The sequence below is a fragment of the Heptranchias perlo genome, chromosome 28, assembly GCF_035084215.1.
Source record: "Heptranchias perlo isolate sHepPer1 chromosome 28, sHepPer1.hap1, whole genome shotgun sequence".
NCBI lineage: Eukaryota > Metazoa > Chordata > Chondrichthyes > Hexanchiformes > Hexanchidae > Heptranchias > Heptranchias perlo.
Window position 1 is genome coordinate 15,344,573 of NC_090352.1, and position 14,292 is coordinate 15,358,864.

The following is a 14,292-nucleotide window of genomic DNA, read 5'->3' on the forward strand; positions in this document are numbered from 1 at the left end:
GACCTTCCCTCCATCATAAGGTCAGAAATAGGGATGTTCGCTGATGATTGCACAGTGTTCAGTTCCATTCGCAACCCCTCAGATAATGAAGCAGTCCGTGCCCATGTGCAGCAAGACCTGGACAACATCCAGGCTGATAAGTGACAAGTAACATTCGTGCCAGACAAGTGCCAGGCAATGACCATCTCCAACAAGAGAGAGTCTAACCACCTCCCCTTGACATTTAACGGCATTACCATCGCCGAATCCCCCACCATCAACATCCTGGGGGGTCACCATTGACCAGAAACTTAACTGGACCAGCCACAAGAGCAGGTCAGAGGCTGGGTATTCTGCAGCGAGTGACTCACCTCCTGACTCCCCAAAGCCTTTCCACCATCTACAGGGCACAAGTCAGGAGTGTGATGGAATACTCTCCACTTGCCTGAATGAGTCCAGCTCCAACAACACTCAAGAAGCTTGACACCATCCAGGACAAAGCAGCCCGCTTGATTGGCACCCCATCCATCACTCCCTTCACACTGCCATACCGTGGCTGCAGTGTGTACCATCCACAGGATGCACTGCAGCAACTCGCCAAGGCTTCTTCGACAGCATCTCCCAAACCTGCGACCTCTAGCACCTAGAAGGACAAGAGCAGCAGGCACATGGGAACAACACCACCTGCACGTTCCCCTCCAAGTCACACACCATCCCGACTTGGAAATATATTGCCGTTCCTTCATCGTCGCTGGGTCAAAATCCTGGAACTCCCTTCCTAATAGCACTGTGGGTGAACCTTCACCACACAGACTGCAGCGGTTCAAGAAGGCGGCTCACCGCTACCTTCTCAAGAGCAATTAGGGATGGGCAATAAATGCTGGCCTCGCCAGCGAAGCCCAAATCCCATGAACGAATAAAAAAAATAAATGTGGCTTTGCTAGTGTTGCTCACATCCCAAGAACAAAGTAAAAACACATGGCATCATGAACTGCAGACTGGTCTATTTGGCAGATATTCACTGCTGTGGCTTCAAAGGATCTTGTTGAATCGAAGCTTCATGCTCTGGTGACACTGTCTGAACGTTTGGCTGCAGCAGAAGGCATAGAAAGCAGTGTCCAAGGTCTCCATGGCATCAGTCATAACATTTATGAGAGAACGCTGTTCTGCAATTGGTTCCTCACTTTGCAGATGGCCATGAAGTTGCCACTCCCTCTATGTTTCTCTGCAATTATAGGTCCCTTCCATAGCACTGCAGTGATGTATAAGGTGCATATTTTCAGAAAGCAGAAGCTCGGTCACTGTGTCTGCAGTGAAGTGGAAGCAATGAAGACAGGTCTCCTCTGATATGCCCAGGTAGGAGTGGTGTGGTCTGTAAACACAGATCCTGGATGAGTGGTCATATAGGCCACCCGACAAAACTTGGAAAAGCTGACAAACAGCTCCAAAAAAGCTGGCAACTCAAAAAATTACATACAACTGAAAAACAGCCCTTAATAAGGGCATGCCCCAGGAAATTTTGATTATTGACACTTATTTTGAAAAATTTTCCAGCATTTTGAAGTGCACTGTGATTCAGCATTTGTAACCAAAAATAAATTATTCTTGAATGTTTGATATATAAATTCTAAATACTAAAATAAAAGTTGTTACGAGTTGCAGTTGACTCTTGTTTTTTGCACCATCTGAAGGTAACACTGAGTGATTATAACACAGCAAACCTACCTGTATGAAGCTGCCAAAGCTGAATGAGATAATGAAGTAATGAATAATGGTCTGCAAGCTTACTCACAACATCATGAAATTATAAATAATAGAACATTTTTAACATAAAAGGCATTGATGTAAAGAGCATAACAACAATTGTGCTTCTCAAGTTCATGAAGATATCTTATGGTACCGGGGCTTAGAGGGTTAAATTATGAGGACAAGTTGCATAAATTTGGCTTGTATTCCCTTGCTGGTTGGAGCTTGGGGGTTGATGTGATTGACGTGTTTAAAATGTTAAAAGAATTTAATAGAGTAGATATGGAGAAACTATTTCCTCTGGTAGGGGAATCAAGAACAAGGGGAGATAATCTTAAAATTAGAGCTAGGCCCTTTAGGAGCGAAACCAGGAAACACTTTTTCACACAAATGGTAGTAGAAATTTGGAACTCTTTCCCCTAAATGGCTGTGGATGCTAGGACAGTAGGAGCTTTCAAGACTGAGGTAGATAATTTTCTTTTTTAGGTAAGGGTATCAAAGGATATGATGGGGCTTCAAATTTCAGAAGAAAAAATTAGTAAATGCATCATAATTAGAAGCATAGGAACATTAAGAACAGGAGTAGGCCATTCAGTCCCATAGGCCTGCTTCACCATTCAATTTGATCATGGCTGATCTGCACTTCAACTCCATTTTCTCGCCTTTGCTTCATATCCTTTGATACCCTTTCCTAAAAAAAAATAATCTACCTCAGTCTTGAAAGCTCCTACTGTCCTAGCATCCACAGCCATTTAGGGGAAAGAGTTCCAAATTTCTACTACCATTTGTGTGAAAAAGTGTTTCCTGGTTTCGCTCCTAAATGACCTAGCTCTAATTTTAAGATTATCTCTCCTTGTTCTTGATTCCCCCACCAGTGGAAATAGTTTCTCCATATCTACCCTATTAAATTCTTTTAACATTTTAAACGCCTCAATCACATCAACCCCCAAGCTCCTACACGCAAGGGAATACAAGCCAAGTTTATGCAATTTGTCCTCATAATTTAACCCTCTAAGCCCTGGTATCATTCTGGTGAATCTGCGCTGCACCCCCTCCAAAGTCTTTATAGCCTTCTTGAGGTGTGGTGCCCAAAACTAAATGCAGTACTCCAGATGGGGTCTGATCAAGGCTCTATAGAATTGAAGTATAACTTCCTCCCCTTTGTATTCCAACCCCTTGAGATAAAGACCATCAATACAATAGCCTTTTTGATTGCTTTTTGTACTTATCTACTGGCTTTTAATGATTTGTGTACTTGGGCTCCAAAATCTTATTCCTCTACAGTTCCTGGTTTCCCACCATTTAGAATATACTCCTATTTATCTTTCTTGAGTCCAAAGTGCATGACTTCACACTTGCCCACATTGAACTCCATTTGCCATAGTTTTGCTCACACACTTAATCTGTCTATAAGAAAGAAAGAATTGCAATTATATAGTCCCTTTCATGACCTCAGGACATCCCAAAGCGCTTTACAGACAATAAATTACTATCGAAGTGTAGTCACAGTTGTAATATAGGAAACGTGGCAGCCAATTTGTGCACAGCAAGGTCCCACAAACAGCAATGTGATAATGATCAGATAATCTGTTTCAGTGATGTTGGTTGAGGGATAAATATTGGCCAGGACACCAGGGAGAATTTCCTTACAGTTCTTCGAAATAGTGTCATGGGACTTTTATGTCCATCTGAGAGGGCAGATGGGGGCTCGGTTTAACGTCCCATCCGAAGGACGGCATCTCCAACAGTGCAGCATTCCCTCAGTGCTGCGTTGGAGTGTCAGCATAGATTTTGTACTCAAGTCTCTGGAGTTGAACTTGAACCCACAACCTTTTGACTCAGGCAAGAGTGCCACCACTAAGCTACGGCTGACACTTATGTCCCTTTGCAACTTTCTGCTTCTATCTGCACTACTTACTGTCCCGCCTAGCACAAAGTAAATTTTTTAATGTTTTCAATAGTCACTCTCCCACATCAAATCTTCCATCACTCCAGCTCACAAAGTCACACTACCCTCTCCTGTCCTAGGTGACAGAAGTATGCACCTCATCCAACGGGAGGCACTGGGGAGAAATTGAACTCATGGCCATCTGTTTAGCGCCTGAAAAATGGGCAGCCAGGAGTTGAAAATCAGGAGTGGGGGGCAGCCCCAGTGACACCTGAAGGCTTGCCTGATGCCATATTCTGGTAAGCCTGTAAATGGGAAAGCAGCTCACCCACCTGAAACAGGCATAATCAGAGTTCTACGCCAGTTGTAGGATCCCAATCTAATCAGCCCATGACATCATTTGTTGGCTTTATTTTAAAAAGGATCAAAGACGTAACACACAGACTATGTAGTCAAAATCTCATGGGTCGTAAGCATTCCTTTGCAAATATAACTGACCAACATTCATAAGCACTATTACAAGTGAGTTATGATGTGCTTTCCTATAAGAAGGGCTGCAACTGATTATTGTTCAGACATTCTATTGACTGTATGGAAAGTAAATATTCCTTCTGAACTTAGTATGATTAATTAATTTGAAAATGTCAGCATCATCATCCAAACTTTTTGTAATAATTCACAAAATTATTTTTCACTCGTGTATTATTATTCCATTGGGTGATGAAAGTATCGATGACACCTACAGTTGTGTTAAATGTATTCAGTATCAGAATTTCAAATTGCAGTCAAGATTTTAAAATTGTATTGCTGTTTCTTTACAACAGCTGTGTTTTATAGGATGAATAATTTTTGTTCTCTCTCTCTATTTCTTGGGATGGGCTTTCCACTGACATCTATTACAGGCCCACTGACTCCCACAACTATCTCGGTTATACTTCTTTCCGTCCCACTTCCTGTAAGAACTCCACTCCTTTCTCCCAGTTTCTTTAACTCCACTGCATCTTCTCTGATGATGTAATCATCCACATCAGTTTCCAAAATGTCCTCCTTTTTCCTCAGCCGAAGATACCCCTTCATTATGATAGACAGGACCCGCAACCAGGTCTGTCTATCCCGTGCATCTGTCCTCAACCCTTCCTTCCCACAACCATATTAGGGTCCTCCTTGTCCTCACCTTGCACCCTGTCAGCCTCTGCATTCAACAGATCATCTTCCATCACCTCCAATATGATCTCACCATGAAACACATCATCCCTTCCTTTCTCTGCTTTCCAAAGGGGATGTCCCTTTTATGATATCCTGTATCATTGTTACACCACCTCTACCGCCTGCTCTTTTTTCCCTGTCACCTTCCGGTGCAAGCACAGGAAATGTATCACCTGCCCATTTAACTCCTCTTACATCACTGTCCAGGACTTCAAACACTCCTTCCAACCTGGTTTATTGTATTCGCTGCTTACAGTGCTGTCTCTTCTACAATGGGGAGACCAAATGCAGATTTAAATACTTCTTTGCCAAATACCCTTATTCTGTCCGTAAGTGTGACCATGAGCTCCCTGTTGCTTGCCACTTCAATTCCCCGTTTCACTACTACTCTGACCTCTTTTATTCTGCACTGTTCCAATGAAGCTCAATGCAAGCTCGAGGAACAGTACCGTATCTTTCTGCTAGGCACTTTGTAGCCCTCTGGCCTTAATATTGACCTTAACTATAGCTCCTACTTTCTCTTTGGCAGGAAGAGTTGGTGATGTGGAGTGGGTGTGCTGGCTTTTCCAGGGTTGGGGGGGGGGTGGTTTGATGGGGGCAGTGGTGGAGCGGACCGGGAAGGTGCTTGAGATGGGGATCCTCTGCTAGAACACTGTGCTGGCAGGACAGTTTGCACCCTTGGTGCTAACCTGCTTTTTTCTTCTCCCAGGCTCCTGAGACGCTGGAGCCTGCTTTGCTTTGCCAGTTTTCGTGTTTCTATTTCAACCTATTCTATTTTGTGGTCAGCTGGGACATTGCATTGAGATACAAAATATGCTGCTTTCAAGTTCACAAGGTTAATTCAAATGCAATAAAGTATTGGGGTAACCAGTGTTACATCATTGAACAATGTTTCAATGATATTATTCCCAGCTATTAAATATGAAATCGAGGGGGAACACTAATGGAAATTTGAAGCTCTTAGCATATTTAAAAAAATAATTTTTGCATAAAAGCTCAGTTCTAGCTTTATATAACATAGGTATTGAAAGAATCTCAGCGCAAGATTATTTCAGTCCCTGTAGCCTTTTTATGGGGTGTATTAGAAGTTTTTTTCTATTTACAAATTCAAACCCATCATTTCTTTTTTTTTATTCGTTCATGGGATGTGGGCGGCGCTGGCAAGGCCAGCATTTATTGCCCATCCCTAATTGCTCTTGAGAAGGTGGAGAGCCGCCTTCTTGAACCGCTGCAGTCTGTTTGGTGAAGGTTCTCCCACAGTGCCTGTTAGGTAGGGAGTTCCAGGATTTTGACCCAGTGACGATGAAGGAACGGCGATATATTTCCAAGTCGGGATGGTGTGTGACTTGGAGGGGAACGTGCAGGTGGTGTTATTCCCATGTGCCTGCTGTCCTTGTCCTTCTAGATGGTAGAGGTCGCGAGTTTGGGAGGTGCTGTCGAAGAAGCCTTGGCGCGTTGCTGCAGTGCATCCTGTGGATGGTACACACTGCAGCCACTGTGCCCCATTGGTGAATGGAGTGAATGTTTAGGGTGGTGGATGGGGTGCCAATCAAGCGGGCTGCTTTGTCCTGGATGGTGTTGAACTTCTTGAGTGTTGTTGGAGCTGCACTCTGCTAGACCTGTGCCTATATACATGCTAAAATGTATACTTGTAGTTGTGCAGTTCCACAATTCCATTCATCCTGCAATAACAGAGGTGCTCGAAACTTTGTACGAGGATAGAAGTCCGCTCATGTACATAAACAATTTTTGGAACAGTCTTATTATGGGAGACACTAAAAAAAGTGAACTTTCATCAGGAAATGCTGATGTATAGCTAGCACTGCAAAATCACTGATTGATCACACAAAAAGTGAACAGTTGGTAAATATGTGTCTGGAGGAAGTGAGTGGAGTTAAGAGAAGTTGTTCAAACTGAGTTTCTCCTGTGGCAGTTGGACCAAATGACAGTTGAGAGGTTGTAAATGTGAGTTTATGAGCAAAAAAGTAGTTTTGATCGATGTCTTTTATTAATCTTGTCTATTACCTTTGCTTCTGTATATTACTTAAGTGTAAATACATTTAATTGATTTTTTTGCCTGTTCAAATGTGGTTTCGCCTGTGATATTTTCCACCGTCCAACGGACTGAAGACATCCCAGAATGCAATGTACCACAATTAGGGTTGTTAGGTCTGCACTAACTACAGGCAACAATCATACAACATGAGGACTATAAACTAGATGGGCAATATTAAAAAAACCTCTCTAAACTGCACAAATACTAACTACTTTAACTAATCCATTCGATGAGAAAAGGAAAATTTGCTTTTCAAAGTCTGACTCATGAAGTACAGAATGCGCTAAGAAATGGAGAACATTATTTCAGACAACATGTTTTGTCATGTAGCATCTGTGGAGAAAGAAACAGAGCTAACATTTCAGGTCGATGACCCTTTGTCAGAAGTTCTGATGAAGTGACATCAACCCGAAATGTTAACTCTGTTTCTTTCTCCACAGATGCTGCCTGACTTGCTGAGTATTTCCAGCATTTTCTCTTTTTATTTCAGATTTCCAGCATCGACAGTAATTTGCTTTTGATGTTTTGTCATGTGCTGGGACTTTTTATACAGTGCAGTACAGGAGTGGGTTGGTGTCATATTAGTTGGCGCCGACCAATGTCACCTGACATCAATGCCTACCAACATCAAATACATCATTAGAGATGTTTTCTTCAGAATTAGCCTGCCTGAACCCCAATGGTGTGTTGAGGATGTTGAATGAAAAATGTAAAGCCTGAATTTGTCGAGAATGGCAAAAATGGGGTTGAACTGACATGGCACTGGCTCATGTAAGCCTGGAGATCATTGTGGCGGCTGCACTGAATTTTCTAATGGGAATCCCTCCCCTAATTTGAATAGGCTACTGGCACATGAAAAGGTAACCAAAAGAGCTTGGCCTATAGTACACTTGACTGGGGAGTATAAAATCCAGTGAGGCAGTAGCACCTTACAGGGTTACACATTTCAAATGGTAAGTTGTGGTGTTGGCAGAAAGTGAACAACTGTTCAAAATGGCACAGTAGAGACATGTGAGCAAAGCTGTTCCTTTTGATACTGAAGAATTTTGGAGGTCCTATTGCAGCAGGTGTATTAAAGAGAATGACCCTATTTGGGGTTGTTGGCCAACCTCCAGTAAACGCAGAGGCGTACAGAGATAGGTTGACAACCAAGTTAATCTAGTCATCCAGATCCCTCATACCTGGCTGCAAAAGAGGAAGAAGTGTCCTGTTATCTGGAGGAAGGTCAAGGTAAGTCTGGTCCTAACTTTTGCACACATTTCTTGTGGGGTCCATTAAGCATGGTACAAACCTAAGTTAGGAATTCCTACACACTCTGGAATGTTCATTTAAAGCACTTTACACAACCATTGGCCTTTTGCACAAACTCTTTTATTGCACCAATGCCGAACAGCACACTTTTCTTGCTGGTGGAGCTGGCGAATGTAAAACAGCTCTCTTCTGCTGTTAAGGGGCTTCACAGTGGAGCCAATCGCCATGGATGTAGAGGTTAGCTCTAATCTTCTAAGAGCCTTCTCCCCAATGTTTCTTTTCCAAAAATGCAGGCACCATTTGGGTTGCATAATAAAATCACCATCGCTGCTTACTGGATAATGGCCATTAACATGTGGTCAGAAAGCAGCTGATTATTAATTTAATGCAAACCCTTGTAGATCATGGGTTGATATGATGTGCTCTGGTGTCCGCACGGGTGCCATGTCTGACGCCTTGCACTCGAGGAAACCCTGCAGCCTGGTGAAAGCTGTGCACTCTGTCCACCTGATGCCTCCTTTCCATAGGGAAAGTGATGAAGATATTGACCTTGCAGCAGCAACAGCTACAGCAATGACAACTTGCATTTATATAGTACGAAAATATAGAAAGCATAGTAAGACAAAAATTGACACCAAGATATTAGGACAGCTGACTAAAGAGGTAAGTTGGTTGTGATTGTTAGAGGCCAATAATCTCAGCTCCAGGACATTGCTGCAGGAGTTCTTCAGGGCAGTGCTCTAGGCCCAATTATCGTCAGCTGCTTCATCAATGGCCTTCCCTCCATCATAAGGTCAGAAGTGGGGCTGTTTGCTGATGATTGCACAGTGTTCAGCACCATTGGCAATTCCTCAGATAATGAAGTGGTCCATGCCCACATACAGCAAAACCTGGTCAACATCCAGGCTTGGCCTGATAAGTGGCAAGTAACATTTGCACCACCACACAAGTGCCAGGAAATGACCATCTCTAACAAGAGAGAGTCCAAAGCCCAGTGACCTCTCCTTGACATTAAATGGCATTGCCATCGCTGAATTCCCCACCATCAACATCTTGGGGGGCACATTGACCAGAAACTCAACTAGACCAGCCACCTAAGTGCCTTGGCTACCAGAGCAGGATGAAGGCTGGGTATTCTGCAGTGAGTGGGTCACCTCCTGACTCCCCAAAGCTTTTCCACGAGCAAAATTTTACTCACTTCCCAAATTGCTCCAATATGCAGCTGATCATGATTTTCAGAGAGATCACTAAGCTGCTTAGCTTTGAAATTTGCTGGAAAAATCTGACAAGGGATTTGCTGATTTTTAATGGTTTCAGTCTGACCTTTCATGAAAGATCCATTTTACTTTAACATCAGGAACTCGTGGAAATTAGTGGAATTGCTTTCTGTGGACAGATATGGATCTGCTGTCACTGCAGTGGATACATGACTGAGGCCGACTCTGCTGAAAATGTATCAAAATACCCTGACTCAGGGCGAATAATCAGGTTTTGAGAATTGCCAAGTTGTGTTCTATGTTCCATGTCTCAACTTGGTTGTGTGAGTCAACATTCTCAGCAATCACTGTACATTGGACACAAACTTAGAAGCGGCACTAAGATGTGCTATGTCAGTTAAATTCATGCCAGAATTCCAAACTTTGATGAAAAAGAGAGATGGCAAAGTTTCATACTGAATGGTGGTAGATGTCTGTTAAGTAAATACATTATGTGAGTGTATGTAAGGCGTTTTCTACTTAAATTAGTGCATGTGGCTAAAACAACAATAACTTGTATTTATATAGTGCCTTTAACGTAGGAAAATGTCCCAAGGCACTTCACAAGAGTATAATCAGACCAAAATTGACACTGAGCCAAAGATATTAGGACGGGTGACTGAAAGCTTGGTAAAAGAGGAAGGTTTTAAAGATGTGCTTAAAGGAGGAGAGAGGGGTGGAGAGGTTTAGGAAGGGCATTCCTGAGCTTACAGCCAAAAAGGCACTGCTGCCAATGGTGAGGTGAAGAGAGTAGGAGATGCACAAGAGGCCAGAGTTGGAGGACCACAGAGTTCTTGGAGAGTTGTAAGGCTGGAGGAGGTTACAGCGATTGGGAGGGGCCAGGTTATGGAGGTGTTTGAACATGAGGATGAGAATTTTTAAATCAAAGCATTGATGAACTGGGTGCCAATGCAGTTCAGCGAACACATAGGTGATGGGTGAGCAGGACTTGATGGATAAAAGCAACAGAGCTTTGGATGAGCTCAAGTTTATGGAAGGTGGAAGATGGGAGACTTACCAGGAGAGCATTGGAATAGTTGAGTCTGGACGTAACAAAAGCATGGATCAGGGTTTCAGCAGCAGATGAGCCAAGGCAGGGGCAGAGGCAGGTAACGTTACGGAGGTGGAAGTAGGTAATCTTTATGATGGAGAGGATATGGGGACGGAAGCTCCTCTCAGGGTCAAAAAGGATGCTGAAGTTGTGAACAGTCTGGTTCAGCCTATAACAGTGGTCAGGGAGGGTGTTGGAATCAGTGGCGAGGGGATGGATTTCTGGCAGGGGCCGAAGACAATGACTGTGGTCTTCCCAATGTTTATTGGAGGAAATTGTGGCTCATCCAGGACTGGATGTTTGACAAGCAGTCTGATAACAGAGGCAGTGGAGGGGTTGATAGAGGTCATGGAGAGATAGAGCGGGGTGTCATCAGCGTACACGTGGAAACTGAAGTCATGTCTTTGGATGTTGTCGCTGAGTGGCAGCATGTAGATGAGAAACAGTAGAGGGCCAAGGACAGATTCTTGAGGGACGTCAGAGATAATAGTGAGGGGGTGGGAATAGTAGCCATTTCTGGGGTCTCTCTGGCTACGATTGGATAGGTAAGAATGGGGCTGGCAAGGGCAATCCCACACAGCTGGACAACAGAGGAGAAGTATTGGAGGAGGCTTGTGTGGTCAACCATGTCAAAGACTGCAGAGAGGTCAAGAAGGAAGAGGAGGGATAGTGAACCACAGTCACAGTCACAGAGATTGTCTTTCGTGACTTTGATTAGGGCCATTTTAGTGCTGTGGCAGGAGTGGAAACATGATTGGAGAGGTTCAAACATGGAGTTGTGGGAAAAGGGCACAGATTTGGGAGGCAACAACATGTTCAAAGACTTTGAAGAGGAAAGAGAGGTTGGAGGCAATAGTTTGCAAGGACAAGGGTGGATTTTTTGAGGAGCTGGGTAACGATGGCAGATTTGAAAGGGGGAAGGGCAGTACCTGAGAAGAGGGAACTGTTTACAATATCAGTTAGCATAGGGGCCAGGAAGGGAAGTTGGGTGGTCAGCAGTTTAGTGGGATATGGTCAAGAGAGCAGGAGGTAGGTCCCATTGACAAGATGAGCTTCAAGAGGGCATGAAGGGAGATAACCGCGGAACGATCATCGAGGTACAATTTCCCTCCGATACTCTTGGAGTTTGAACTGTATGACCAGTGGAAGAATGCGATAGATGTGTGGACACGGGTTATTACTCTGCCAAAGAGAAAACAAGGCATGGCCTTGATGTTGTCACTTCCTGAACGAAGTAAAATCAGAAGTAAGGTATTTTCTGAGATGGATGCAAATCTTTTGGATAATGATGAAGGTTTTACCTTTCTAGTAGATTTGATCCAGAAATTCTATAAGTAAGATGACCTGTTAAGTGCTTATGAGGCCTGGTCAGCATTTGATAGGTTTCAGAAAATGGATGGTCATTCAATGGACGGTCATTCAATGGAAGAGTATATCATAGCCTTTAACAAGTTGTACAAAAAGTTGACAACGTTCAAATTGGGAATCCCTGGATCGGTACTAACGTTTAAATTACTAGATTGTGCTAAGGTGTCTCATATGAACAGGCAATTGGTCTAACTGGCGTCCAGTTCTTGGAAAAGGAGGCTCTGTTGGATCAATTGTGTGCTCCCTTAAAAAAATTCCTGGGGAAACAGTCATTCGCTTCAGCTTCATGGAATATATGTGGCCTTCTGCTGTGACACAAAGAATAGAAGATTCGATGGTTACCAGGTTTCGAAATGTTCTGGATACTAAACGCAGGTGCCAGACCAGGTTTTAAAATTTTCAAGAGACCAGATGCAGATGTCAATTTGATGGAAGGATTAAAGACAGCCAGATTGGAGATGAAAGCAGGTACAGCAAATCCAGTTATATCAACAGAAGACAAAATTGAGACAGTAATAATGGGCAAAGGAATTCCAGAAATGCCCAGGGAAAAATCAGTAGATGCTTTAGATGTGACTCTAAGTATCATTATGAGGCGAATAGCCCAGAGCGAAGATGCAGGGTCTTTGAAATGACGCAGGAAGAAAGTAGTTCTGAGGAAGAGGATGAAGAAAATGATGAACATGTTCAGATTATACTGGTCACAAGGAGTTTTAATCCTGTGATGAATGTATTAGTCGCGGATTTCTTTATTGTGCGGTGTTAGTGCATGTACTTCAACTGTATGTGGGGTAGATCGGTTAAAATGTTATCTTGATTCACTATGTAGTGAGGATCGACGCATGGCTAAGGAATATAAAAGTTGTACATGTTTCAAGTTTGGAGATGACAACACCTTGAAGTCACTTGAGAGTGGTAATTCCATGTAAGATAGCTGGAGCAAGCCATTTTAGAAGTACGGATGTAGTCTCTATTGAAACGGGAGTTAGATAGTTGGAAAGAATTTGGAGCTTATTCTGAGGTAACAGATAAGGGTCAACCACGCTTTGTTGCATAGATAGATTTGTACTGAGAAAGTCCTTGTAGATGGTACTTGTAAGGCTAAAGCGAGGTTGGTAGCTTGGGGTTTTGAAGAGAAACTGGGTGATACAGATGTTCATGTGGATTCTCCAACTGCTGGAAAGGTAATCTTAAAAATTGTTTTGGCTCTTTTGGCAACATGTTCATGAATGTTACTTCTGTCCCAGGGAATCATACTAGGTCATCACAGAAAGGTGATGTTATATCTAAAGGAGACAGAGCAATTACGAAGCTTGATTGGTCGGTTGAACTGGTTGTGAACTCAGACTAGACCAGATGCTAGTTTTGATGTGTTGGAGTTAAGTACTTCAACAACCCATAGTAGAGAATGTTTTAAGGGCAAATAAAACATGCTAAAAAATTAAATATAGATAAATGCATACTTAAGTTCCTACCCAAGGTGACCCAAAGAAAATTAAGCTAGTATCTTTAGCGATGCTTCACATGCTAATCTTCCTGATGGGTAGTCTCGTGCAGCTGGTTTCATTGTGTTTCTTATGGGTGAGCACGGGAAATGTTGTCCTTTAGCTTGGGAAGCTAAGAAAATAAAAAGGGCTGGTAAAAGTACTCTGGCTGCTGAAATACTGGCTCTTGCCGATGCAGTGGATATGGGATTCTATTTGGCAAATATTTTGAGTGGCATCCTGTACTGCAGATAGTATACCCATTGAATGTTATGTAGACAATTGTTCATTGTGGAATAATGTACACTCTGCGAAAAATGTGAGTGAGAAAAGATTACGGATTGACCTTGCTGGCTTGAAAGAAATGCTGCAGAGAAAGGAAATCTCTAAAATTAAATGGGTGAATTCAAGCCATCAATTGTTGGATTGTTTTACTAAAAGAAATACATGTATGAAGAAATTATTAGGGGTCCTCACAATGTAATGCTTTGAATAGTATAGGTTGTACAGAGTATGGAAGTTTTCAATGTTTGAAATTTTTGTTTGTATTGTGTGTATATATAAAGTTTATTTTTTTTATTTAAAAAGAGCGAAGTGAATCTGTTAATTGTATCTATGTGATTTATATCAATTAGCGCTAACTGTATTCAGGTGGTACGTATCAATTGGGAACACTTTATAAGAGAGCTGATCTGGGGTGTGGGGTGGGTGTAATGTGGAGCTCTGTGAATAAAGGCTTGGAAGCAACTGAAGACTAGGCTCTACTATTCTATCCTTCACCACCTGGCTATCCAATTTATAACAATCATGAGCAGCCTAGTAGAGAGGACGGCCCAGCCTTGTATGCTTGCCAGCTGCTCTGAAATTTTTAAAAATAATATTCAAACAAGATGATGTATAAGGAAAGATTGACTGCCCTGGGTCTTTTCTCTCTTGAAAAGAGAAAACTGAGGGGACATGATAGAAATGTTTAAGATTATGAAAGGCTTGAACAAATTGGATCCAAA

General features: G+C 42.7%; 1 protein-coding gene across 1 annotated transcript in view; it reads right to left on the reverse strand.

Annotated features, from left to right (window-relative positions):
* Positions 1 to 13,619: 13,619 nt before the first annotated feature.
* Positions 13,620 to 14,292, reverse strand: part of hsf5 (heat shock transcription factor family member 5) — a 66,088-nt gene continuing 65,415 nt past the window's right edge. The window contains exon 9 of the mRNA XM_068007887.1: positions 13,620 to 13,652. Coding sequence (XP_067863988.1) covers positions 13,620 to 13,652 — 33 coding nt within the window. The remainder of the gene's footprint in view (positions 13,653 to 14,292) is intronic.